Source organism: Ailuropoda melanoleuca, chromosome 16, assembly GCF_002007445.2.
Source record: "Ailuropoda melanoleuca isolate Jingjing chromosome 16, ASM200744v2, whole genome shotgun sequence".
Classification (NCBI taxonomy): domain Eukaryota; kingdom Metazoa; phylum Chordata; class Mammalia; order Carnivora; family Ursidae; genus Ailuropoda; species Ailuropoda melanoleuca.
Window position 1 is genome coordinate 47,627,053 of NC_048233.1, and position 27,935 is coordinate 47,654,987.

The 27,935-nt window shown below is 46.8% G+C and overlaps 2 protein-coding genes across 6 annotated transcripts in view; one reads left to right on the top strand and one right to left on the bottom strand.

Annotated features, from left to right (window-relative positions):
- SPON1 (spondin 1) overlaps positions 1-19,296 on the top strand; it is a 255,334-nt gene extending 236,038 nt beyond the window's left edge. The window contains exons 8-16 of one of the 2 annotated variants that reach the window (XM_034645868.1): positions 3,729-3,930; positions 4,897-5,037; positions 5,500-5,575; positions 6,468-6,650; positions 11,168-11,338; positions 11,420-11,587; positions 12,502-12,666; positions 14,647-14,910; positions 19,027-19,296. In XM_034645868.1, the coding sequence (XP_034501759.1) occupies positions 3,729-3,930; positions 4,897-5,037; positions 5,500-5,575; positions 6,468-6,650; positions 11,168-11,338; positions 11,420-11,587; positions 12,502-12,666; positions 14,647-14,910; positions 19,027-19,037 (1,381 nt within the window). In that variant the 3' untranslated portion in view covers positions 19,038-19,296. Of the gene's footprint in view, positions 1-3,728; positions 3,931-4,896; positions 5,038-5,499; positions 5,576-6,467; positions 6,651-11,167; positions 11,339-11,419; positions 11,588-12,501; positions 12,667-14,646; positions 14,911-16,721; positions 18,382-19,026 lie in introns of those variants that run through there. The other variant, XM_034645867.1, reaches the window with a different exon arrangement.
- Positions 19,297-26,209: 6,913 nt separating this feature from the next.
- The window catches only part of RRAS2 (RAS related 2), a 55,333-nt gene continuing 53,607 nt past the window's right edge, over positions 26,210-27,935 (bottom strand). For all 4 annotated transcript variants that reach the window (XM_034645870.1, XM_034645869.1, XM_034645871.1 and 1 more), the window contains exon 6: positions 26,210-27,729. In XM_034645870.1, the coding sequence (XP_034501761.1) occupies positions 27,642-27,729 (88 nt within the window). In that variant the 3' untranslated portion in view covers positions 26,210-27,641. The remainder of the gene's footprint in view (positions 27,730-27,935) is intronic.

The following is a 27,935-nucleotide window of genomic DNA, read 5'->3' on the forward strand; positions in this document are numbered from 1 at the left end:
CCTCACTGGGTTGCCTGTCGCGTAAGCCCTTATCCCTGTGGCCTACTCCGCGTCTCGCAGTGGCGGTCTTTGCTGAGCACTGGGGGGACGACCTTGGGTTTGCATACGGACGTGGCGAGCCTGGCAGGAGCTTTGTGCCCCTGGTTTGTTGACCCCCATCCTCAGGGTCCCACTGACCTTCAGCACCTCAATTCACTCCTGCAGCCAGGCGATGGCTTTGGGGTCTGGTTTGCCCAGAGGGGTCTGGGTGAGTACTTTGTGCCTGGTGGCACAGGAGCTCATTTCTTGCTCCCTGTTGGTCTGGCTTTCTTGGCTTTCTTCCTCTCACTCAATGGCCTCCAAGTAGAGGGTTTTGGTTCTCTCAGCCTCCTTTTCTTAGGACAAGGCTGACTAGCGACCGGTTCAGCCAGTAAAGCTCTAGCTCTTAGGGAGGAGCTAGAGACGAGGAAGCCATCTGGTTCAGTCGGTGAGGCCTGGACTTTTGTGGAGGAATCGATGCCCTTGGAAGCCAGACTCTGGGCTTCATTTGGCTCGTTTGTTGAGGCAGCTTTGGGGATTTTTGAATAAAACTGGCCGTGTTCTAAGTGGAAAATGGGAAGTGACCATTTGATCCTACATGCAGCCCGTTGGGCTCTATTCTCCAAAACGGGGCAATCTTTTTTTGCCATACTGGTTGGCCACAGTATTCATTAGAGTCTTGAGAAAAATGACCAATTAATGGACCCATAAGCTATACCACCTTGCAATTAGATTTGTGTTGTAAAAGAGATTTGGCAGCTGGGCCTTTAAGAGTCTGTTTGCCTCTTGGTGGTGTATTGTATGTGTCCGTATGTGTCCTAAGCGTGAGCTACTTTCTCTACATCTGCAAGGTGTTGCTAAGATTAATTTAACAGGTAATTATAATTTAGCAGATAATTAAAGGCTGTTAAAAAGCAAGTGCTTACTACTGGGTATTTACCCCAAAGATACAAAAGTAGTAATCCGAAGGGGCACGTGTATCCCAATGTTTATAGCAGCAGTGTCCACAAGAGCAAACTATGGAATGTCTATCGACAGATGAATGTGGTGTGTGTATATATACAATGGAATACCACACACCCATCAAAAAATCTTGCCACTTGCAACAACGCGAATGGAACTAGAGGGTATTATGCTAAGTGAAAGAAGTCAATCAGAGAAGACCATTGTCATATGATCTCATTGATGTGTGGAATTTGAGAAACAAGGCAGAGGATCATAGGGGAAGAGAGGAAAAAATGAAATAAGACGAAAGCAGAGAGGGAGACAAAGCATAGAGACTTCATCTCAGGAAGCAAACTTAAGGGTTGCTGGAGTGGAGGGGGTGGAGGGAATGGGGTAACTGAGTGATGGACATTGGGGAAGGTATGTGCTATGGTGAGCACTGTGTGTTGTGTAGAACTAAATCACAGACCTGTACCCCTGAAACAAATACATTATACGTTAATAAAAATATTTTTTTTTAAAAAGCAAGTGCTTGTTAGAATTGGACATTCTAGGGGCGCCTGGGTGGCACAGCGGTTAAGTGTCTGCCTTCGGCTCAGGGCGTGATCCCGGCGTTGTAGTATCGAGCCCCACATCAGGCTCTTCCACTATGAGCCTGCTTCTTCCTCTCCCACTCCCCCTGCTTGTGTTCCCTCTCTCGCTGGCTGTCTCTATCTCTGTCAAATAAATAAAATCTTAAAAAAAAAAAATTGGACATTCTAAAACTCAAAGACAGAAACCAACTGTGTATGTGTTTTTCACATAATCTTGGAAAATATTCAGTATTAAAGCAAACTTAAAGTTGCTGGTTTAATTAAAATGGACATGTGTTGAGAATTAAAAGCATTAAATACAGAACTTTTATTCTGCCCGTGTTTATTGAGAGTCAGGTAAGTTCATCTTCTCTCCATTGCAAAATCCGTCCAGAAGGGGGAGGAAACAAATACCTTGGAACTTTGTCTAACTTCTTATGAAGTTTTAGGCTCTGAACCTGGAGAAGACTGGCAGGTAGATTTTACCATGAGGCCAAAAACAAGTAATTTTCAGTACTTGCCAGTATTTATAGATACCTCTAAAAGGTGGGCTGAAGCTTCCCCACGCCCTTCAGAGAAGGCCTCAGAAGTCAAACTCTTCGAAGCAAAATTCTTGCAGGTTTGGATCGCCGCTAACAATTCAGATGACCGTGGAGCAGCCTTTGTGGCGGAAGTCCCACAGGTGGTGCCCAGTGCCTTGGGCAGTCAGTGGCAACACATGCTTCCTAGAGCCCTCAACTGACTGGAAAAACAGAAAAAATTTGGCAAAGATACGCCAGGAAACTGGAAAAACAAAAATAATAATAAATTTGGCAAAGATCTGCCAAAAAACTAACTTGGGGAAAAGTCCTTGCTGGGTAAGAGTGTTCCCTGAGAGTGGGCTGGATTTAAGCCCCTATGATCTGTTATACGGAAGACTCTACACCCTTCTCATGACTTGGGAGCCCTGTCAGGAACTCCTATTAGGGAACTGGATAGTATCAGGCACACAGAGTGGGCACGTTCACTGCCAGCAGGCTGACGTGCCCCCCAGAGGTGCCCTTACGCCGCCGGAATCCCGGAGACTTGGGGTCACTAAAGACCCACAGACCAAGCACGCGCAGGGCCAGCTCCGGCCTCCTCGCCCAGGACCCTGACCACCTGTTCTTCGGTAAGACTGGAGGGAAGGAAGGCCTGGTTCCTCATGTTCAAGTTGGGAGAACCCACAGGCTCCCTACAGCCTGTCCGCAAGGAGGACCTCGCACAGAGCACTGCTTGGCACAGCCAGCCCCCAGCAGGCCTGAAACTACTAGTCAGGGGAGTCGGTCTGAAGAAATCCTCACATACAACAGGCTTGGTTATGACCAGTCTCCCCGAAGGCCCTGGGTAAAACCGAGTCCGAGCGCTAATAACCAAAGTGCGTAAATCCCGGTCGTGCAGGATGCCGGGTTTCTACCTGGAACTGAAGAATCCTGCCAAAGGCGGGCAGAGAGTTTCCATTCCTCTAACTCCGGTTCTCGCCCCCTCTCAGCAGGAAGTAACTGGAGCCGTCATGGTCCCCATTTCCTCCAAGATGAGGAATGATCAAAGGACAGGGGGACTGGAACTGGTAACCACAGCGATAAGGGGACAGATCACAGCTGCGGACTAGAGAGCTCAGCTGCAACTTTTAACCAGACCTTTTTCATTTGCCTTCAAGTTTGCCTGACTTCTCCTTGAGGGAGGTGCATTTGAGGCTTGCCCTCCCATCTCCCCATTGCGCCTTTTCCTGGCTGCCTACTCCACGTCTGCGTGATTGTCTTTGCCGGGCAGCAGACAGATGAGCTTGAGTGCGCTTACAACACACAAGGCATTTATTCAGACACTTTACTGAACATCTACTCCGTGCCAGGCCCTGTTGTAGGCACTGGAAATCAAGACGTGAATAAGACCGACACCAGCCTGGCTTTCCAGAGCTCACATGCAGTGAGAGCTGACCGTAAGCAGCTGAACCATCCGCGTATGGGAAACAGTAAGTGCTCCGAATGCACTGAAACTGGCCAGGGTGGTAGCAGGGGACCCTTCACATGCGGCCGGTCATGGCCAAAGGCAGAGACCCACAGCACACCAAGAATCCACTCCTTTCTGTCCTCTCCTCCCTTAGCCGTCGTGTGGCCAGACGTCCCTCAGAGTGTGCACCCCCAGAGCCCCTAATGTAATGTGTTTGGTTTCCAGGAGAGCAGCACCCTCAGCTGAATTTTCAGTAGACAGGACGCGCCACTTGATGTCCTTCCTCACCATGATGGGCCCCAGCCCCGACTGGAATGTGGGCCTGTCTGCCGAGGATCTGTGCACCAAGGAGTGCGGCTGGGTCCAGAAGGTGGTGCAGGACCTGATCCCCTGGGACGCCGGCACCGACAGCGGGGTGACCTATGAGGTGGGTGAGCGCCTGCAGTGGGGACGGACGACGCTTCCTGGGTACTTCCTCTTTGCCCGGCCCCGTGCTGGGGGTCTGGACATAAATGATGTGGATGAACTCACAGTGTGGTCGGGCAGGCCAGCATTGTCTCACCCTCACGTACCACATACAGTGTGACCCACACAGTGGCCACAGAGAAGGGACCTGCTAAAGGGCAGTTCCTAGGTAAGCCAGGGAACAGCAGGAAACAGGGAAGCAAAGAGCAAGAGAAGGGGTGAGAACGGGGAACAACAGAAGTTGATATCCGTACCTCAGGCTGGGCCAGATTCTGGAGGTTTCCAGATAGACAGCCAGGTTAAGGAGTTTGGATTATCTCCTGAATGTTAAAATTTTTCAGCTATGGTCAGCACACCAACTGCACTAAAATCTGGCCATTAGAGACCAGTGGCGGGGCCATCTAGAACAGACACTGGTAAGCTGTCGTTTGTGGGCCAAATCAGGACTACCACCTGACTCGTAAACAAGGTTTTCAAACCCAGCCGCCCCCAATTACATGTTGTCGACGGCTGCTTTCTCACTACAACAGCTATTTGAGTTGTGGTAGCAGACACAGGATGGCCCACAAAGCCTTAAAATATTTACCATCTGACCCTCTACAGACCAGTTTGCCAACACGTGGTCTAGTAGCAAGAGCCGGATTCAGGCCAGCCTGGTTCAGCTGCCTCCCGGCTGGGGTGACCTCTCTGAAATCTGTTCTGCATCAGGATGGAATCCTGTGTACCTGGGAGTCTGAATGTACAGGTCACCAATCTCCTTGCATGATACACAGCGTGGATAAACTTGCATAAACATCCCTAGTAGTTACAGCTGCTGTGAGGTCCCTATCCCGGCTTTGTTCTGATCCTATTACAATCAAATTGCATTTGTGGTTTGTAACCACTTTGTTTCCCACACTCTGTATCTGTGTTTTTCTTCCCTCCACAGTCACCCAACAAGCCCACAATTCCCCAGGAGAAAATCCGGCCCCTGACCAGTCTGGACCATCCTCAGAGTCCTTTTTACGATCCAGAGGGCGGGTCTATCACTCAAGTGGCCAGAGTTGTCATCGAGAGAATCGCCCGGAAGGTAATGGGGTAGAGCTCACCGTGGCACGAACCTTTCCCACCAGAAGTGTAAGTAGACTGTGCCCCTTTCTGCTCTAGAATCATGGGGTCCCTTGCATATTCCAGAATATAGAATTCTCGGACCTCCCAAGGTTTCTAAGCATGCAAATTATTCATAAGCTATAAATGAGCAAAATAAACATAAGGGTAAGTTTCTGTGCTCGACTGAATGATTTGATCCAGAAAAACAGGTTTCATTGTGAGTTCCACAGTTGATTACTAATGTCTGCCATGGGTCAGGAACTGTAAAGCTGTTGCTTTCTTGCCATGTGTCTTTCAGTCCTATTGTAAATGTTGGCTCAGAACTCTGCCGTGGCCTGGGATTTGTACACAGGGTGGGCATCCGCTTTTAGGTCCTCCTTCCTTTGTCCCCCATACATGCCATTCTTTAATGTGGGCCCTCCAAGTAAAATTCCTTTTGCAGGGGGAACAATGCAATATTGTGCCTGACAATGTCGATGACATTGTAGCAGATCTGGCGCCAGAAGAGAAAGATGAAGGTATGTAGTTGTCCTTCGTTGCACGTAGGAAGTTAAACTGGCGATACCTTTTGGGAAAGCAGTCTTCTAACAGGTTTGAAGAGCTGCAAAGACATCATGTCCTTTGACTGGGTAATCCCATCTTTGAGGACTTCTGCATGGAAGATCATCCAAAATAAGGCCAGGACTCGGCACAGAGTATAAGGGAGTTGGTGTAAGTGGGACGTCGGAATATGTGTTCACGGATCTCCAGCCTTTGCATGGGCGTCACGGTATCCCCAGCGCTCTCTGCTTCGTCACACTGGCCTGTGCGGCAGGCATGGACACGTCCACTCCCCAGTGAGGAAAGGGAGGCCCAGACCCTACCATGAGGAGGGAGGGACAGAGCCAAGGCTTGAGGCTGCTTCCTCATGGGATCTAGAGCCACACCTGGGCTCTTTCTGTGGCCTGGGGCAAGCAGCTCACGTCCCCCACGGCGTCCTACTTGTAAAATGGGGATGGTCACCACACCTGCCTCGTTGAGACTCATTGTCTAAGAATCAAATGGGCTAAAACCTGGGAGGTTCTCGGAATGCTGTTGGTGTGTAGGAAGTGCTCCGTGAGCACGGGCGGGCGGCCCTTACGTGACACCTGTGTATAGGATCACTGGGAAGGTGGGGCTGGAAATGAAGAGCCCTTCACGTGTTGAGGGGAAGGGACAGTAAGAGACCTTCCCTGCTTAGGTATTACTAGAATGATTAAAATATAATTTTTAAAGGCAAGTGAGTAGCTGCTCCCACCCCAAGAGCTCCCAGGTTCGCTGAGGCAGGTCAGGTGGCGGGATCTTCTTATCCCCAGATGAGCTGGGGTGGGGGTGGGGCCAGCCCCAGTGGCCACAGGCTCCCCAGGAAAACCTGTCACGTACTCGTTCCAGATGACACCCCCGAAACCTGCATCTACTCCAACTGGTCCCCGTGGTCCGCCTGCAGCTCCTCCACCTGTGACAAAGGCAAGAGGATGCGGCAGCGCATGCTCAAGGCGCAGCTGGACCTCAGCGTCCCCTGCCCCGACACCCAGGACTTCCAGCCCTGCATGGGCCCGGGCTGCAGCGAGGAAGGTGAGGGCGTGGCCCGGGGGCGCCAGGGGCTGGCAGAGGCCAGGGAAGGGAGGTGCTGCCTGCCTCTGCTGGCCCCTCGTACCCGCCAGACGGTGTCCCTGTGAGGGCACCGGGACCCTGACTGTAGTGGCCGGTGGGGCCCACTAGGGGAGACCCCCATCTCCAACAATGTCTTGAGGGATCTAAAAACCTGTATCATTCTTGAGATGATCCACCCAAGTCCCTCCGCAGCCATGGAATCAATGTCACACGAGTCACCAAAGAGCTAGCAAACATCGTATGACAAATCACAAGTATAACGAGCTGCCTGCTTCCGGGCCTTCGCTCCAGTCGATTTTGAAGGAACAGGTGAACAAGCAGGCCAACATTGAATCTAGAACCACTGCCCTAATTCTGTGGCCTTCACGGACTTTCCTGTCTCACTTCCGCCCGAGTCAGAGCACCTACCTCCCATGTTGGGACCGCTGGGCTCATTGCAAGAATTCCAGCTCCCTGCAACCACGCAAAAATCCCGCTTGAGCTGTGAGCTTGCAGGGCCTCGGTCGTGATGTCTCAAGCTGCAGAATGGCACTGGGCTGCCTGCGGCGCGGAGCTCAGTGCCGGCTTTCCAGGGCTCTCCCGCGCTCTCCACCTAGACAGACCTAGACCCTCTCTGTACTTTGATCTTGACTGTCTCAGAGGTGCCGTGAGGCAACAGGAAGCGCTGCAGAATTTGGGCTGGTTTATGGCGGGAAGAAAACCCCTTCCAAGATGAGGGTAATGGAAGGAAGCTCCTTCCACTGCAGGTCATTCCTCCTCCAGCTCTTCCCCGAGGACAGTCTTAAATACCTCTCCTGGCCGTACCCCCAGTGGTTTACTGCCGTTCGTGCCTTTGGTAAGGTACTTCATAGGGGAGTGAACCCTTCCATCCCCGTGCATTCTAGATATTAATCCCCTATCAGATACAGGATGTGCGAATATTTTCTCTCCTTCTTCGAGTTACCTGTTCACTCTTGACAGGGTCCTTTAGTACAAGTTCTAAATTTTCATGAAATCTGGTTTGGCTCTTTCTTTGGTTGCCTGTGCCTTTGGTGTCCTTTGAAATCATTGCTAAATTCAATGTCATGAAGGTTTTGCCCTGTGTTTTCTCCTAAGAGCTTTACGGTATTAGCTGTGTTTAAGTCTTTGATCCATTTCAAGGTAATTTTTTACTATGATCTTAGGTAAAAGTCTAACCTCATTTTTTCGTATGTGGATATCCAAATTTCCCAGTACCACCTATTGAAGACTGTCCTTTCTCTTTTGAATGGTCTTGGCATCCTTGTCAAATTATTTGCCCGTTATTTGCCCATTGATGTGAGACTTTGTCTCTAGCCTTGCTCTCTATTCTAGTCCATTGGTCTACATGTCTGTTCTTATGCCAATACCACCTGGTTTTGATTGCTGTAACTTCGTAGTAAGTTTTGAAATTAGGAAGAGTGGAAGCTCTACCTGTCAGTACATACTCCGGTGGGTGGGGACCATATTCTGCCCTTCCTGCCATAATGTCTTACTGGATCCAAACTGACCTGGGGCTTGTCCAGCCCCGTCCCCCTAACCATTATTAGACTGGAACAGAATGTCCTTGTTGGGTAGTGCCTTTAGTTAGCCTTGTCTCTGGGTCTAACGCGTGGGTTCCGGCAGGGATTTCTTCCTACACCTACCACCAGCTCTGTCCCTAGGTTAAATAACCATGCATAGGCATCACACATGTGCAAGCGACTGCCACGGACATGTGCAGGCTGGACTCACACTCGATCCTTCTTTCTAGCTTCACCTCCCAATACCACATACACACACGCTCTATACAGGGGTGTTTGCACAAGCTTTCCCTTCACCTTAAATCCAGATATCCTTTACCAAAAAAAGTACACTCAGATGTGCCCTTTTGTGTGAAATTTTCCCCCCAGACTCCCAGAAGGAGTGAGTTTTTTGCCTCCTTCCTGCGCCTCAGTTCCCTGGCTTCCCTGTGTTGTCATACTTCCCACACCTGGAATTACTGCCCATCTCGTTCTGAAGTCGAACACCCAGGTCTTACACGTTTTAACCTCAGAGCGCACCATGGAGTACTCAGGCGTCAGTCTTTATCGATACGAGTCCATGGTAGATGCAAGACTTCATTGCCTTATTTTCTTTTTTAAGAACTAAGCAGGCAGACACACACACACACACACACACACACACCCGTGTTTCCACCAGGAGTAGCACCCCCACCACTACTTGGAAACAGGACTACCAAACCGTGCTGAGAGCTTTGATATCTTTTCTACCAGCCTCCCAAGTGTCTCCTGTATGATCATGGCCTTTGCTAACACCTCGTGATAGGAGCAAAGCCACAGACAGCCCGAGATATCAACAGCGACGGCTGGTTATACAGCCTTCTTCCTTTTTCCTCTGTCCCCTCTTCTAGCACACAGACATTCCCTCCCCACCCACCATTTGTTCCCCATTGTAACCAGCCTCAGTAGAGGCAATGGGAGGTCTGGGGTCACTGAGTATAATCTGTTTGGGTATAAATCCATCCTGTGTCCATCCTCCAGTCCCTATGTCTGAAGGCCAGTCACAATCTTTACCCTCAGGAACCAAATTCTCATCAGTTTTTCTAGACTGGGAACTGGCAGCTTTAGACAAGAACTATAACATCTCTGGTTCCTCTGAGCAAAAGAGCTTACTTACCCTGTATCTCAGAATATCTCTTTCCAGTACTGTCCAGTAGAAGTTTCTGTGATGGGAAGTTCTGTATCTGTAGTGTCCATAATGGTAGCCACTAATCACACGTGGCTACTGTGTATTCCTAATGTAGTTAGTGACTGAGAAAGTGAATTTTTCATTTTATATAATGGTCTTAGATGTAGGATACACCCTAAACCATAGAGATCTGTAACTTAAGATAAATTATGACTTATCTTAAATCTTATGTATAAGAAAACATTCTTCTAACCATCCAAGCAGCTTTCAAATGTATCGTCATGGAATAAGAAGTAATCCTGAGTGCCCCATGCACCTGGAAAACAGGCATGTCCTCTTCGAGAACAATCCCTGGTTTCAAGATGTATACCTTTTAAGGTCCCGTCCATCCTCAACTGCCTGACTCCCCTTGAATTCTACCCAGTTCTTTTTTTTTTTTTTTTTTTAGATTTAATTCCAGGATATTTAACATAGTCTTATATTAGTTTCAGGTGTACAGTACAGTGATTCAGTAATTCTGTACGTTACTCAGTGCTCATCATGATAAGTGTGCTTACTCCCCTTCACCTATTTCCCCCATCCCCTTCCCCTCTGGTGACCATCTGTTTCTCCATAGTTAAGAGACAAACCAAATAAGATTTTTTTTTCCTTTGTGTTTGTTTCTGAAATTCCACGGTAAGTGAAATCCTCTGCGATTTGTCTGACTTACTTTGCTTAGCATTATACTCCCTAGCTCCATCCATATTGTTGCATCTGGCAAGGTTTCATTCTGTCTATGGCTGAATGATATTCCATTATACACATTTACCACATCTACCTCCATTCACCAAGTGATGGATGCTTGGGTTGCTTCCATAATTTGGCTATTGTAAATAATGTTACAATTCATATAGGAGTGCATGTATCCTTTCAAATTAGTGTGTGTTTGTTTTTTTTTAATCCATACTGTTTCCACAGTGGCCGTACCAGTTTGCATTCCCACCAACAGTACACGAGGGTTCCCTTTTCCTCCACATCTTTGCCAACACTTGTTTCTTGTGTTATTTTAGCCATTCTGACAGGTGTGAGATTAAGAATTCTTTGTAGTTTTGATTTATATTTCCCTGATGAGTGAGATGGGCATCTTTTCATGTGTCTTTTGGCCATCTGTAGGTCATCTTTGGAGAAATGTCTGTTCATATCTTCTGCCCATTTGTTAATTGGATTATTTTGGGGGTGTTGTTTTATAAGTTCTTTATATATTTTGGATACTAACCTTTTATCAGAAAGGTCATTTGTGAATATTTTCTACCATTCTGTAAGTTGCCTTTTTGTTTTGCTGATTGTTTCCTTTGCTGTGCAGAAGCTTCTATTTTGATGTAGTCCCAGATGATTTTTGCTCTTAATTCTTGCCTCAGGAGACCTATCTAGAAAAATGTTGCTACAGCGATTATCAGAAATTGCCTGTCCTCTCTTCTAGGATCTTTATGGTTTCAGTTCTCACATTTAAATCCCTAATCCATTTTGATTTGTGTATGGTGTTAAGATAGTGGTCCATTTTCATTCTTTTGCATGTAGCTGGCCAGTTTTCCCAACAGCATTTGTTGAAGAGACTGTCTTTTTCCCCTTCAAAGCTGCGTACTAGCACAAAAACAGACCTATAGATCAGTGGAACAGGACAGAAAACCCAGAAACAAGCCCATGATTACACGGTGAATTAATCTTGGACAGATGAGACAAGAACGTGCCATGGGAACGCCAGCCAGTCCCTCCTCAGTCCCTGCCCTGGGCAGTTGGGCACACAGGCCGCAGCGTCTGCTCCTGTGTTGCAGACGGCTCTACCTGCACCGTGTCCGAGTGGATCACCTGGTCACCCTGCAGCATGTCCTGTGGCGTGGGCACGCGGTCCCGGGAGAGGTACGTGAGACAGTTCCCTGAGGACGGCTCTGTGTGCACGCTGCCCACCGAGGAGACGGAGAAGTGCACGGTCAACGAGGAGTGCTGTGAGTAGGGGCGCCCAGCAAGTGCTGGGGGGAGGGGGGGCAGAGGCCGCAGACACGATTCCAACAGGGCTGGCCTCCCAGCTCCCAGCAGCTGCCTGATGACCGAGTGGGGCGAGTGGGATGAGTGCAGCGCCACCTGCGGGATGGGCATGAAGAAGCGGCACCGCATGGTCAAGATGAACCCGGCGGACGGCTCCATGTGCAAGGCCGAGACATCCCAGGCAGAGAAGTGCATGATGCCCGAGTGTCGTGAGTGGGCGTGGGGCAGGGGATGGGGCGGTGTGGAGAATTCCAGCACCCTTACTACCCGCCAGCTGCAAGACCAGAGGCTGCGCGGGTGCTGGGAGAAAACATGGCCCACTGTCAAGAGAAGGGCCGTCAAGCAGACCCAGAGAGGGGGCCCCCCTTGAGAGACATTCTGAGCAATGCTGAGATGGCAAACTGCTGGCCTCTGGAAAGCATTCGCCTGCAGCTGTGTTTCATAGGACCCCAGAGTATCTTGAGGGGGAGTATAGTAACATTGGACTTGCCTGGCCTCACAAAGCATTACAACCCCAGCTCTATGCCTACTGTACATAGGCCCACACATCACTACACAAGCATACATACGCACACAAGTACATGGACATTCCAGGATTTCAGCAAGTGTCCAAAACTTTATTGCATGGTTCTTGGGGAATGGGTGGTGTTTCAGGTGGGGACTTGGGTATTCATATTACTGAGCTACATCTGCTGCCCTGACCCCCCAGGGGAGATGCGGGAGAGTGACGAGAGCAGTAGTCTGCTGAGCTTTTTTTTTTTTTTAAAGATTTTATTTATTTATTTGACAGAGATAGAGACAGCCAGCGAGAGAGGGAACACAAGCAGGGGGAGTGGGAGAGGAAGAAGCAGGCTCATAGCGGAGGAGCCTGATGTGGGGCTCGATCCCAGAACGCCGGGATCACGCCCTGAGCCGAAGGCAGACACCCAACCGCTGTGCCACCCAGGCGCCCCTGCTGAGCTCCTTCTTCCTCTGGGGGGTCCCTTGGGTTATCTGAAGCCATCGGTCCATTTCACTTGACTCCAGGGGCCAGAGTGGGGGACAGGGGGTAGGGGGGACAAGGAGGAGAGCAGAGAAAGTGAAAGGAGCCTGTTCTCAGAGGCAAACCTGGCTCTTGGCCTAGATACCATCCCCTGCTTGCTGTCCCCATGGTCTGAGTGGAGTGACTGCAGTGTGACCTGCGGGAAGGGCATGCGGACCCGCCAGCGGATGCTCAAGTCTCTGGCCGAACTCGGCGACTGTAATGAGGAGCTGGAGCAGGTGGAGAAGTGCATGCTGCCCGAATGCCGTAAGTCCTGGGGCTGCCGGTGCCCCCCCCCACCCTCCTACTACCCAGCGCTGGATGGGGATCCTACCGCCAGGTCCTGTAGTACAGCTGTCTGAGGGGGAGAAAGAGCATGCGCTCTGGACCTGTTAGCAAAGCTACTGAACTCTCAATCTCCTCAGGAGCAAGAGGGGATCCCACCCACAAAACACCCAAACTAAAGTTGCTATGAAGTCCGAAGAGGAGACTGGGATGGAAAACAGCACAGGCTCAAGATGCCTCATCACGTAGGGCTGGCCCTCCCCGCCCCCCCATGAGTGTCTGATCCAGGCGTTTTCCATGCTTTTTACTTCTAGTCCTTCTCCCTGGGACCATTTCACCATGGCCAGAGGGTGGACATTAAACCAGTGACTCCTGTACGTTTGCAGCCCTGCTAAGACAAACCGTGACAAGCTCGATTCCCAACCCCAACTCCCCACCCCCACCCATGATGAGCTGTATTTCTTAAGTACTAACCTCCCAGGAGACAGAGCCCATTTTTCTGGCTAGTCTTCCAAGCGAGCTTCTCTTCTAGGAAGTAGAAAGTCAGACCCGCTTGCTAGGCTCTGTTTCCTGGCTTCCTCTGAAACGTACCTGGTCTTCTGTGCTCCCTCTTCCTTGTTACTACTCTGGCTGCCTGCCTGGGTGCAAGTGCCAGCTCTGTCCCTACAGGCTGCACGACCTTCCGCGGATGACTTAGCATCCCTGTCCCTCATCTGTAAAACAGCAGGACACACTTCCTAGGTTGCTCTGCAGGTTAAACTACGTAACTGGTACGAAGTGTCACGCACTACACCTGACAAGCAGAGGCCTCACTCGATGTCCCAAATTACAGTTCCTGCGCTGTTTCTGCCAGACTCAGTCATGGGTGGAGAACACCCAAACCATCAAATTAACTGAGCCTGAGGCTTTTAATAACTGAGATCGATCCTGTGGTCAACCCAGTGTTCAACCCAGCTCACCAGGGTTGGGGCTCCAGAACTTCTGACCAAGATAGCTACCGCTGCAAACATAAATTCACGGAGTTCGTTGAATGGAGAAGAAAGATGAACACTTAGTGTAGGCCAGAAACTGGGCTGGAAGCATTATTTCACCTAATCCTCACAACCTAATGGGAAAAATACCATTATCCCCATTTTACAGATGAGAAAGCTGCCTGGGCTCACAGGGAGAAAGGCCCAAAACTGCTGACCAAAATGAGTTCTTTCCTAGATCCAACCCAGATCTGCACTCTGCAAAGCCAGGGAGGGGTCCAGAATTCTTTGCCTCCTTAAGTCACATCCTGACAATCAGACTGTTGGGTGATTTCCCCTTTACATTTGTGAGCTGCCAGCTTAGTACAAAGAATTTGCTGGATCCTGTAATCCTGATAAACCATAAGATACCACTTGTTCTCACCCCTCTTCTCTACTGAATTTTCCATTTCCATTTCTGGCTCCTATGTATTTTGCACAAACGGCCAAGTAGCAGACCCAGGATGATGTTGAGCAAGAGAAGCTACAGGTCTTACTGCAAAAGTCACAATGGCCTTGGCTATTGGTCCACGGGGGTCAGCTGTGAAAGATAGCACCAGCGAGCTGTGCCTTCCCTGAGAAAATCCAAGTCCTTGGGACTGTGGGAGGCTATTCTATGCCACCAGAGGCTGATATGACAATATCTAGACACAGGGCAGGGCAAGAGGCTCTGAACGTATCTCCTAAGTGCCCCCAAAGCGTTTTATCACGTGGGCATAGAACGTGGATTAAGACCTGGACACCAGTCCTGCGCCTACTGCTTACCAACCACGCAGGCTGGATGAAATCAGTGTGCCTCGAGTAGGAGTCCCGGTTTCTTCTATCAATGGGATAACGGCACCTTCTGCATTTCTCACAGGCTGGTGCTGAGATGCTCAAAGTAAAGTGTCAGTGGCCATATGTTGTTTCAGAGAGGAATGAGATACACTCATGCCCATCTGTGTCTTGCCAGCCATTGACTGTGAGCTCACCGAGTGGTCCCAGTGGTCAGAATGTAACAAATCCTGTGGGAAAGGCCACATGATTCGAACCCGGATGATCCAAATGGAGCCTCAGTTTGGAGGTGCACCCTGCCCAGAGACTGTGCAGCGGAAAAAGTGCCGCGTCCGGAAATGCCTGAAGAATCCGTCCATCCAGAAGCTGCGCTGGAGGGAGGCCCGAGAGAGCCGGAGGAGCGAGCAGCTGAGGGAGGAGTCTGACAGCGAGCAGTTCCCAGGTACGGCTCCTAATTGTGGGGCTGGAGTTCAGGGCACTGTCCAGGCAGGGCAAAGGGGAGTGGGTCTCGAGGAGCTGATAGGAGCCTGCAGCCCAGGCAGCAGGAAGAGTTCTTACAAAGGCACAGAAGTCCTGAAAAGCACGAGATGGTCAATGAAACAGGCAGATGGAGCAGAGCCCAAGAGAAGAGGCAGGAAACCAGACCCTAAAAAGCCCAGCAGCCTGCTGAGGGTTCGAGACTTGGTTCTGCAGGACATTCTAAGCAAGATGGACTTAAGCAGGCCAGTGTTGAGTGGTCTGGAGGTAGTAAAAACAGAAGCACAAGGCCAGTTCTGTTTGTAGCCCAGGAAAATCTGGTCCCCTACTCCAGCATTATTAAAAAAAAAAAAAAAAAAAAAAGCCTGGGGGCTTCACTGTTGAATAATCAGGTCCACAGGCAAGGACTGCACTATCACTGGCAAACAGATGAAACAAGGCGCTGGGAAGATCCATGGTTCAGTGCTGGGTACAGACTGATCAGTGGGGTTTAGATTCCCTGGAGTGGGTGAGGAAGGTACTGTGTAAAACTGAAGGTTTATAATGGGTATGCTGAGTTTCTATTTTAAAAGACACAGCTCAAATCACCCCTTTTCCTCTTAAGACATTTCACCTCCACCCAGGACAATGAGAAAAACGCAGCTATGAAGAGCTCCCTGATAGCTCACTACCTGTCTGTTAAGGAGCCGTGCACATATCAAAGTGTTGTCTGTTGGTCAGTAGTCAGTCAGCCACTCAACAAACGTTCATTAAGCCCAACTATGTGCCAGGCAGGCGCCGGGCCATGGTCTTCTCCGTGAAACTCAACATAGTATCGGCTGAACAAGAGTAACAGAGGGCCATGGAAACGTTTTTTAAAAAGATCTAACCTAATCTCTGAAGTCAGGGAAGGTGTTTTTGTTTTAGCGAAAGCCAGAGCAAGATTGAGCACGTGAGAGAACATGCACGAGCAATGGGGAAGGAAGGGGGGGCCGCGCGGGTCGCAGCAGCGCAGACTCCCTGCTGAGTCCAAGGGGGGGGGGTCAGTCTCATGACCCTGAGATCATGACCTGAGCTGAAAGCAAGAGTCAGACACTTAACAGACTGAGCTACCCAGGCGCCCAAGGAAACTTTCTTTAGGGCAGGCATATTTATCTGTGATGGGGAAATAATTATACCTGAGTTTACTTGGCACTTAGAAGGCCAGGTACAGGGGGAGCAAAGCACTAGGAGAAAGTGGTTAATTGCTCAAGTGGTTACCTGCAGTCCCATAATACTACTAGGATTCTGTGGGTCAGTGACTGGGGCTGGCTCAGCCGGCTGCTCTTCTGAGGTCTCGCTGAGAACCATATGGCTCCTGTCAGCTGGAGGCTCAACCGGAGCTGGAAGGGCGAGACCGGCCTCCCATGCACTTCTGGGGCCTCCGCAGGGCTGGCTGGAGCCTCTCTCCAGCAGTCTCGCCAGGCTTGCTTACGTGGAAGTGTTCCCAGCAACTTTTTTCAAGCGCTATTTGCTCGTGTCCCATTGGCCAAAGCAAATCCTATAGCCCAGCCCCGATTCTAGAAGTGGAGATGGGGACTCCTGCCCCTTGATGGAAAAGGCTGCAAAGCATTTACGGTCATTTCTGGCTCTGCCACAGAAGGACTGACGGTCCTTAATAAGGACTCCAGCCATTGTATAACTCAACCCATCATTTCATTCAAGAGCAGGGAAGCCCAGACCCCTCAGTTGACAGCTGGAGTTCAGCCGGAGCCTCCCAGTTTCTGCCGCCCTAACCGGGCTTTCCCCTGCTCCCAGGCTGCAGGATGCGCCCGTGGACAGCCTGGTCCGAGTGCACCAACCTGTGCGGCGGCGGGATCCAGGAACGCTACATGACTGTCAAGAAGAGGTTCAAAAGCTCCCAGTTTAGCAGCTGCAAGGACAAGAAGGAGATCAGAGCGTGCAACGTGCACCCTTGTTAACAAGGGTCTAAGTGTTCCAGGGCTGCACCCTAGAGCTGCACAGTCGCCAATGGCTGGAGTGTCTGTCTGCTTGTTGTTTAAGGCAATTTAAATCGTATACACTAGTTTTCATTTCTGCAGTCCGGTTCGCCCAGTAGTAGCCTTGTGGAGGCCGGGACATCCTTTCTGTCCACAGCTTGGTAGGCACAGGCTACGTGCCCCCCCCCCCCAGCTGGCCCTGCTCCAGCACAGCAGGGAGAGGCGTCAGCTTCCGTCCCAGATGGAAACATGTCCCTCTGGAGCATCCCCCCGGGCAGCAGACAGAAGCCTGGCCGCCTCCACAGGGAGAGGCCACTGGGTCTGGAAGTGCTCCCCTGCCTCGGTCTTGGGGTACAGCAGGGAGGACACTGTCCTGCTCAGATGGAGAGCGCAGACTCCCCTCATTCTTGCCTTCGGCCTGCTTGCTCGTTAGGACCCTCTTGTTTGCCCGTGTCCTTTCAGTTAGTGGAACTTTAGATCCTTCGTGGAGTCTCCTCATGGGGGAAACAGAGCTGGTAGATGTGAAGAGCATGGATATCGGGTGGCTTTTCTTTCAGAGATTCTGAAGTTCTGAATACATTTAGCTCCCCTCCTAATAGTGGGTCCTGGTATCGCAGAGAAAGGAAATGCTGGCTGCTTTACCGGAACGTAAAGTTGCCAGTTCTTCCACCTGAGGTAAAAGGTACTAAGTCTAGAAAGTATTTTTCCCTAGGTTTGTTGTTTTGTTTTGTTGCCACAATTCTCCTGGGAAGCCAGCCTTATAAACCTTCTGACATCACCTCCTTACTGGAACCAAGGCCAAGGCAGCAAAACTGGCCTAGCAGTCCCAAACCTGCACGTTTAAAATCTTGATACACATCTAGACTTTTATGCTTTCAAACCAGTTTTACCAAGAAAACATCTTTGAGCTATCCGTCTGCCCATATCCCACCAAGCCACTGCTTGAACAAAAATAGTATCTATACTTTAAAGGGTTTTGTTTTTGTTTTTGTTTTTTAAATCATGAAGTTTTATATGTAGAGAGAAAAAGTGTTTCAGAGACCAAGCAAAACAGAAATCGAGGAAGAAAGGAATATCATAGAATCAGGCTGGGTAGGAAAATCCTGGGGGAAAACCCACCTTTACCTGGGCTTTCCACACCAGGGCTCTGGTCCTCCAAGGCCATGGTTTTCCATCCCCTTCCAAACACTCATAAGCATCAAATTCAGGGATTCTGACTACCAAGAATTTGTGTAAGAAGACATTTTACTGAGCTGAGTACAGCAGTTTTTACTCATTCAATTATTATAACCGTTTTGTTTCTGTTGCAGGTTTTCATTACGCTTAATCCAAATATGTATCATGGATGAGATAGATACATACTATGTTTTGAATACACTACTTTAAGAATTTGCATTAAACACATCACAATATTTCCAAACACAACATCCATATGATATAGCCCTGAATCCTCAATAAAAAACTCATTTGGGTCTGTCTTCCGTGTTTTTAAACTAATTAAGTGTTCAGAAGGTTGGGCCTTTTTCAGTTATCCACCTGAATCATATTCGGGAATAGATATGGGTTTTGCTCCCTCATTTGAGAGGGACCATTATTACCACATCCTCAAGTCCTCTGGAACTTTGAGTTGTTTCCAATATTATTTTTGTAATCCTTAAATGAATTGCTATCTTGCCCCACAAAGAAGCATAATATAAAGAAATGAGGTTTAATTTGGACAAAGTCTTGATATAGAATCTGCCCACTTGTGCAACAGTACTCTTGGCCATCGAGAGGCATACTTGTTTTCAACCCACGAAAATCAAAGTTCCTCAAGTCAGTGATTCCTAAATAACTCTAAGGACAAGCCGCCCTGGGTCTCATGTTCTTATCAGGTCTCTATGGGATACTTTTAAATCCTAACTGTGGACACTTAAAACCAGGTAACTGGGTAACGGTGGAGAATGGGGAACCTGTTTCTTATTACAGAAGTGTTTTAATTTCCTTTGCAAGGGGGAATTTATAAGAAGCATCCAATCTCTTTCTTACCAAAGTCTTGGGGTGGGTAGTTTATAGTTTTCCTGGCTAACCCATCCTTTTGAAATTTTTTTTTTTTTTTACTACAAAACTGGAATTGGTTTCAGCTTCCACTTGAGACAACAGATCACAAGACACGCGGGAAGAGCCGCCCCATAAGGAGAAGCTACACTTCTGCGTATTTTTATCAATGCCAAACCAGCTGTAACCCCATTTATACCCACATTTTAAGAGGACAGTAAGTTCAGAGATCTATTCCCCAAGCAGACCATGGTCACTCACCTGCCACCTTCCTGGCCACTGCGTTAATTGAAGGAGATCTGTTGTAACAAAAGAGAATAAAGCCTGGGCTTCTTCAGACCCAGAACTGAAAAAAATGAAAGATTTCATGCTGTGTTTGTAATTTAAACTTTGTGTATTAAACAGGTCTTAGGCATACTCAAAAGTCTGTATACTTCTTATGGGAACTAAGAATACATTACACATTCTCACAGGACTACAATTCTCCAGAAACAGTCCAGGTTAAATCCATAGCTCAAATGTCAATACACAATAATTCTCTACATCAAATGATCTCTGTGACCTATCAGCCTACATGTTTCAGGAAACGGTTTAAAGGAGCTCAATATTATAGTGTACCATGACTGCATGGTTAGTCCCCTTTTCCCCCCAGAGTTGAATATTTACACCCTAAGGAAATGGACACTACTGTCCAAATGAGAGTAAAACATACATGTTTCATCCCTAATTACAACACAGAATCAAGGAGGACACATTCATTCCACTCTTTGGTTATTTGGTGCTATAAATTTTAATAATACAATGATTGATTTTACTCCTCATATTGCCCAAAAGTAGGGAGAATGAGTGAAATAAATTAGTCCCTTTTGAAAATGAGTGAGATGCTGTAAAACTATAAATAGCAACTGAATGCTAATGAGCATGAAGATAATTCTTCACTTTGAATCCTCTGAAATCTGTGAGCGCGAGATCTGTACTAAAATGTCAAATTTAAATAATGGCGTCCCTGCTTTAGATCCCCGTGGGTTTGGAAGGCTTTATACACTCGGTGGGGGAGAGCAGCAGAAGTCCTACCATGGCTGAGCACAGGGAACCTGCGTTCAAGCCACTGTGGTCGTCCTGAGACGACCTGAGGAGCCATGAGAGCGGGGGGCCAGGTACTTCCCCTTTTCTGGCTCAGGCTCTGACACAAGCCGTCTTACACCAAAGGACTTCTCTGTCCGGCCTTCCCAGTTTAGCCAGTTCTCAGCCTGAGAACGAGTCATGAAGGCACAATGACGGAGCCATCACTGGACGCCAGTTTCACCCCACCAGCCCCCCACTTCTTCAGAAACCAGTAAACACCCACTTTGTGTTGAAGCTGGCCTGACTTGCAAACGTTTACCGTCACCTATAACTGAAAACGTCCTGACAAAATATACATGCAATCCTTTTAACCCGGCTCTCATCAGACCAAAATGCAATTTCAGATTTTTCACTTAACATTTATAATGTTGAACATAAGATAGCATTCATTAACATTTTCTCATATTGCTCTAAATTCTCATGAAATTCAGAATATGTTCTTAACCACTTCCTGGCTTTAGAATTGACTGGTAATAGTTCTCATATTCTAGGATTTCTCATATTAAAGTGAACGGTTCTCATATTTTAACTGTTACGTGTTTGAACAGTTTTCCTTTCCTTCAAATAATTTCAAGTATTAGCAGAAGGGAAAAGGGCAAACATCTTTTTCGAGACTACTGACTGCTTTATAACACTTAACGTCTATAAAAGTAGACTCTATTTTTTCTGTGAAAAGAAAAAAAAAAAGCAGAGTCTGTATTTTTAGGAGGCAAGCAACGCCTACTGTGCTCTTCCCCCGGGACTCCCGGGCCTGTCTGGGAAGTCAGAGGGGGCGCCTGTGAAAAACACCCCATCTGTGGCCCCCTCACCCACGACGTCAGCGCTACGCAGAGACGGGCCACCTGCGAACGTCCTCCGTCACCATTCTACGAGATACGAAAACGGGAAACGAGCGTTCAGAAACTTTTACGGTCATTTGACGTTGCCACCATATCCGAGAGTATGACTGTTTTTCTAATAGTTGGGTTTTTTTAATTACATTTAGCAAAAATATCGTTCCCCAGCAGAGGAGAGGAATGATTTCTCAAACTGGCTGTTCACCTGCGACAGTCTGAGGCGTGCAGCACTGCGCGCCACTCCCCCTCCCCAGGCAGAAAGCGATGCCAGCCTGCAAACCGGCAGCCTCTGAATGTCACCAAAGCATCTGTGTCTACACGGCAATACCTACTTCCGGACCTGCGTACCCACTTATCTACATTAAGCACCGTGCCTTGGCTCTTCCTATTCCTCTAACATCCGACCCTGTGCGAGCATGGTAATTGCCCCATCACCCTGATTTTGCCACAGAATTTCTCAGAATGGTAGCCCGCACATCCCCCACTTCCTTGCCCTCCAATCACACCACAACCCACTATGGTCTGGTTCCCACAACCAGACAACACAAAACTTTCAAAGTCATCAGCAACATCTCACAATCACTGCTGCCTTAGTCCCCACCGCCCCCTACCCCAATCTTCGTGCAGCACTCATGGCTGCTGACCACCCCTTGGCTTCTTTGACAACAGTCTCCTGGTTCCCTCCAGTTTCTGGCTGTTTCTCTTAGCTTTCTGCTGCCTTTTAATGTTTTATCCCCAAATGATCGTCTTCCCCAAAAATTTTACCCTTGGATCTTCTCTCAGATGAACTCTTTCTACTTCAATCCACTCCCACCTCTTCAATCACCAGCTCAAAACCGATAAATTCCCAACCTGCACTTGCAGTCCTGGCCTCTTCTTTGGAGCTCCAATCCCCATCCCCAAATGCTTCCTGGACTCACCCTGCATGTAACTGCCACCATCACCACGTATTTCTACCACCAGAGAGTTGCCTGTACGCCCTGCTCATTCATCAGATGGTTTTTCTGCACATGCCAGGCCATGTGGGTAAAGCAGCAAACACAGCAGACGCGCTTCTGCCCTCACAGGGCCTATGACACTCAAGTACAGATCAGATGAGACAAAGTCATCACAGATGCCTACGTGTCCCTAAGTAAATACAGGGCGATGTGGTGTTACAGGGAGCTGGTCAGAGAGGGCTCTCTGAGCAGGTGGCATCTAAATTAAAAGCAAAAGGATGAACACCTCATTGGAACAGTCAAGTGAATCAACGGTCTGGGAAACACGGGCATGCTATGGGGTCTAAGAAAGCACATCGGCCTGAGTGTGCGAAGCAAGGAGAGGACAGATCCTGCAAGGGGCCTGCTTTGTACACTACGGGAAGGAATCTGGATATTAGTCCAAGTGCACTGAGGTGAGGGCAGATTTTAAGCAACAGTGCAACATTTAATTTATGGCCTAAAAAAGATACCTTTAGCTGTATTTACAGAACAGCTTTGTGGGGGCAAAATGCAAATAAAAAGACTACTTCAAAAGCCACTGCAATAACATGGGTGGCAGAACAAACTGGAAAGAGACAGATTCCATGACTCCAGTAACCTCTTACCTGACCGCCCTTCCTCGCACTGCTCTGTCATCCATACCACTAGATTAGATCCAGGCACTCCCTGTTCAAAATCCTTGGAAGTTCCCCACTACATACAGAAGGGCCATCCTATTTAAAGCTCTCCACAACCCCAGCCCAGTCTACTTTATCATTATTTTTTCCCCATTGCACTTAAAATCCTTTTAGATTAAGGTTCCAATCCCAGAATACTCCCTACATCCTGCCAACTCTGTGTCTTTGCCCAGGCTTTTCCCCAGCCTTCCTTCCTACCACCTTTCCCCTCGCCTCCTCCCCAGCGGAGATCCCACCAATCCACCCAGCTCTGGCTAAAGCACCACTCCTAATTAAGAAGCTCCCTCAGGGGCGCCTGGGTAGCGCAGTCGTTAAAGCGACTGCCTTCAGCTCAGGGCGTGATCCCGGCATTCCGGGATCAAGTCCCACATCGGGCTCCTCGGCTGGGAGCCTGCTTCTTCCTCTCCCTCTCCCCTGCTGTGTTCCCTCTCTCGCTGGCTGTCTCTCTGTCACATAAATAAATAAAATCTTTAAAAATAAATAAATAAAAAATAAAAAAAATAAAGAGAAGCTCCCTCAGATCTTCACGAAGGAACACATAACACCTGCAGGACCGGACGGCTCTGTGAACGCTTCTCACTCTTGCTTTAACTACAGCCCTGGCATTTGTCTTCTCACTCACAGTCTTCCTCCACTAGATATCGAAGTCTGTAGGAAGGAAATGCTCCACATTTACCCATTTTCCAGAACACCTAATGAAGCCTTGCAGAAAGACATCTGTTCAAATTAAAATGCCTTTTTTCTAAAAAGCTCCTTGATGCTTTATATGCAGTTACTGGTAAAATACTCTTAAGTGGTCAAGTGATATTGAAAGTAACCACTTTATCACCATCTCGTCCTATTATCTGCAGCTATCTGTTTAATGGGGTCATTTATGTGCAGGAATGGGAAAAGAAATAAATTAAAACTAGTGATGAAAAGTCAGAAGGGGAACAAGATAGACCTGATATATATAGAACCTTGTTATAGCAATTTTTTAAGTATTTATTTATTCATGAGAAACAGAATTTATAGCAAATTTTAAAGTCAAATGATAAAGGGACCAATTTATATGAAAGAACTTTGATGCCCCAAATTTAGAGGAATCATCAATGTAAGATGTATGTCAATAAGGCATAAAGCCCAACCCTAAACAGATAATATAGACAGAAAATTCCTAGGACAGAAATTCATGACTCTCAATTCAGGAAATACTGTTGGAAAGAATTTTCACATGTATAAAGAGAAAAGCTTCTACAGTTGAGAATGTAATCTCGAATGCTACATGTGTTATCGAGCAGGACTGGCAAGCCATGGCCCACGGATCAAATCCAATCTGCCATCTGCTTTTGTACAGAATAGTTTTTATAATTTTAAATGAATTTTTTTTATTCAAAAGAAGATTAATATTTCATGACATGAAAATGGTATCAAATCAAATTTCAGTGTCCCCACATAAAGTTTTATTGGAACACAGCCACATTCATTCATTTATACACTGTTTATGGCTGCTTTGGTGCTACAATGGCAAAGCTGAGTGGCTGGGACAGAGACCGTAAAACCCACAAAACCCAAGATGATATTTATATTTACCATATGGTTCATTACAAAAAAAAAAAAAAAAAGCCAATCCCCCAACTATAGAGAAAATAAAATGGTCACACAGACAAGGACTATTCATGCCACAAGACTGGCCATTCTTTGTTAAAAAAAAAAAAAAGATTTCAAGTCATAAATTAAGAGGGCTACAAGGCACCTCTGATTGTATGATAGGTATCAAATGGGAGAGACTTCAGCTTCCAACAGAGAAGTAGCAGGAACCAGATTTACCTTCTTACCCTAGACAACAAGAAAATTGGAGTTAATGTGTGAAACACCTATTTTCAGCCATTATACACCAGACAGCACAGGACTACCATCCCTGATGGAAGAGAAACAAAAAGGTAAGCCTTAAGATTGCCCTGACTTTCTGCCTAGAGGCACATTCCAGATTGCAGAGCGGATGGGGGATTCCAAGCAGGGCATAAATATTTCCCTAAGCTGAAAAGACAGACACTGGAGATCTGTCCCAGACACCAGGAGTTTGAGGCAGCTGAAAGTTGCAGGACAAAGTTCTGGAGGGGAGAGAGCTACACAGGAAAAAAGAACAAAAATATGCACAGGGTCAGCAAGTCTTCGCTAAGTACTAAGATATGCATGTATACGAAGTACAGTATGAAACTCTGGAAGGTGGGCAAGGATGGTCCAGGAGCTGTGGATAGAATGGTTCCCCAGAGCTCACAGGGGCTGGGAACTGTTTGGTTCCCATTAACCAAACTGGAGAGTCCTCACCGATTACACAGGGTATTCAGTAGAGACACTAAGAGGGTCACACCTTAGTAGAGCTGAACCATCCTGGGGGTTGAGGGGTGGGAAAGATACTTGAGACTGTGTAAAGTTTAAAAGCAAGCCTTGAAAGGATTAAACTGAACTACAAGTAAATTAACTAGGGGGTGGGGAAGGACTTTAGATGAAGACAACAAAATCCAGGCACCCAACAACAAATAATATACAATGTCCAGCATCCAATCAAAACTTACTAGACATGCAAAAAACAAAAACAAAAAAAACCCAAACAAACAAACAAAAAAAAACCCAGAAGAATGTGACCCATAACTAGAGAAAAATCAGTCAACAGAAACAGATCCAAAAATTATAGAAATAAGGACTTTCAAACGGCCATTATAACCATGTTCAAATAGTCAAAGCAGCCTTTCTCAATTCTCCCAAGGATGGTACACAACTAGAACCACCCTAGATGCACTGAAGAGAAGTTAACTCATTGCACACCACAGGCAGATGACATATTAGACTCGGTTCCCCGGGAACTCAGTTAAAGAGGGGATGGATGAGAGAACCACATGAGCAGTGAAACAGCTGAAAGATGTAAAAAAGAACCAAACAGAACTTCTACAGAAGAAAAAAGAAAACGCAAGGTCTGAAATGAAAAATTCATTAAATGTGATGAACAGCAGATGAAACAACCGGAGAAGAAGAGGGGAACTTGTAGATGTAGCAACAAAAAGTATCCAAAGTGAAGCACAAAAAGGAAAGAAAAGTAAACTAACAGAATTTAACCCTCAAACTGCTTTGCTATAAATCGTCAACTCAGAATAAAATTTAGGGTTTCCCATTAAATCTACCTATTACGCAATCTCTTGTTATCATAAGTTACCTAATGATAAATAAATGTTTCCAGCTGAAAGTTCTAACAAGGATATGCGAAAGCACTAGAGTATCAAAACCCACAGGATAACTGTGCTACCTTCCTGGGCAGTAATTTCAATGAGCATTTAAATAAACGTGCGCGTTCTGCTTCCGTTGTTTCCGGCTCCATCTTCAGAGGGGAATATGTGTATGTGCTCACCCTCCTCTCTCCCTCAGAGACGGCGTTTCTGTCAGGGACACTTCATAGAAGTTTAAGAAATACCAACTCAAGAAAATTTTCAGGAAACCCTTAAGAATACCAAGCCATTTCACCTCAGGTTCACCTGCTAAATAACCAATACTGATTTTTAGATTCAAGCCCTAAGGCACTGTTGGAAAAAGGCACAGAACTAGCTACTAAAGTAAGTTTCCTCTTCCAACACTCATTCAAGAAACCACCAAAATAACAAGTCATCAAGCCTTATCTTGTGATAACAGATCAATTTTAATTCTAGCACCTGCAGCTATACAAGGGTACACTTTATCGACTTTGTGGGACTGTTGTACACACTCAGTAAAGTGACAACTGTGCAATACCACTTAGTATCTCACAATCAGGAACATACTTTTGAATTGTTTAAACACAATCCACAGAAATAAAAACAAAATCAGAAGCCATCCACAGTTACACTAATAGTCAATTAAAAGTTTTACACTTACTACTTGATATAACAGCCAATACCTAGTACGGGGTATCAAGAGTGACTTCAGATTCTCATCCCATGTATCTACGGAGAAGGTTTCTCGAGCAGGTACGTGACTGGCCAGAGGTGGGCACCACCAGGACCAGGACCAGAACGGCAAGTAAAGTTCTACTGGTTTCTGTAGTTTTCACTGTTTTTTTTTTCCTTTGTCAGTTAAAAGTGAACAGTGAGAATTAAATACTTATCTTTACATATACACAAGGTATGCTGTGAAAGCATATCTGCTTACAAACATATAAAAATACTTGTTAACTAGTTTGATAAGAAAATAATGTATAAAAGTATATAGCAAAAACATTAATCATCTCTGACCTCGGAAAGATCAATTCCATATTTTATATTACAAACAAAAACGGTTTTAGTTTTTTTGAATCCCTTATCCAGAAATACTTGAAAAGGAAGACAGACAGAAATTATTTATTTTTACTCTTGACATGGCTGTGAAAAGAGTTAACTTAAAAAACCAAGACTGAAATGCCTAAGTCGAGAGTAAGTCCAAATATTTGGCCACACAGAACATTATTATCATCTTCAGGAGTGGAGCACTTAATAAAGGCTTCATACGCAGTTTTTAATCTATAAATACAATAGGCATTTTGGTATTTTGGCCACTGGAAAACAAAGGCTGTAGCATCGGTAAAGGTCTGAGATGTCTCACTTTTGTGGATTCAATTCAGTGTATTTAAGGTTAACGAAAGTTGACATTGAAATTTTTAGAGATAGGCAAAAATTCACATTTTAAAAAAACTCCTCACGTTTCTATTTAGAGTAACAACAGGAAATATGATTTCAGAAGTTAAAAGTTATTTCACAACCTATGACTTCAGCTTGGCAAACAGCTTAGGTTCCAAAACTGATTCATCCCTATTAAAATGTAAGCCCTTAAAAAAGAATGTGTCTGTGTATACAGATGAGTATTTTTAAGGAATCAGATAATCTTTGAAGCAGCCTTAGTGTTTCCTTTAAATCTGTCTGGAAATGACCATAGGGTTAGCTTCACAGAAAGGATTAGCCAGCTTCTTGGTCTAAGGCTACCACGGTGATCATTTGTCTAAGGCCAGAAAGGTACCAACGTGATGTGATGTAAACCATAAAGAGAGAAGGAGAAGGTGAGGGCTTTTCCTGGCAGTTGGTAGCTAAAATTCAAGGGATTCTTAGAAAATGACACAATGGCAGCCTTTCTTGTCTTTTTCTTTCCGTGTTGGTTCTGGTGAAGGAGGACATTCCTGCTCCTGAAATTTCCTGTAAGACAGAAAAATCTACATATAATTGTCTTGCTGGTAATATTACAAATATATTATTTTTGGACAAGCCTAGTTTATGTGCATATGCTTCTCAATTTCAACTAGGGAATCAAAGCAAACCTTCAAGGGGAAAAAAGGCACAAATGTTTCAACACCAGCATAAGCAGAGCTGAGTGTCACCCATAGGCGAGTCTGGAATCAGAT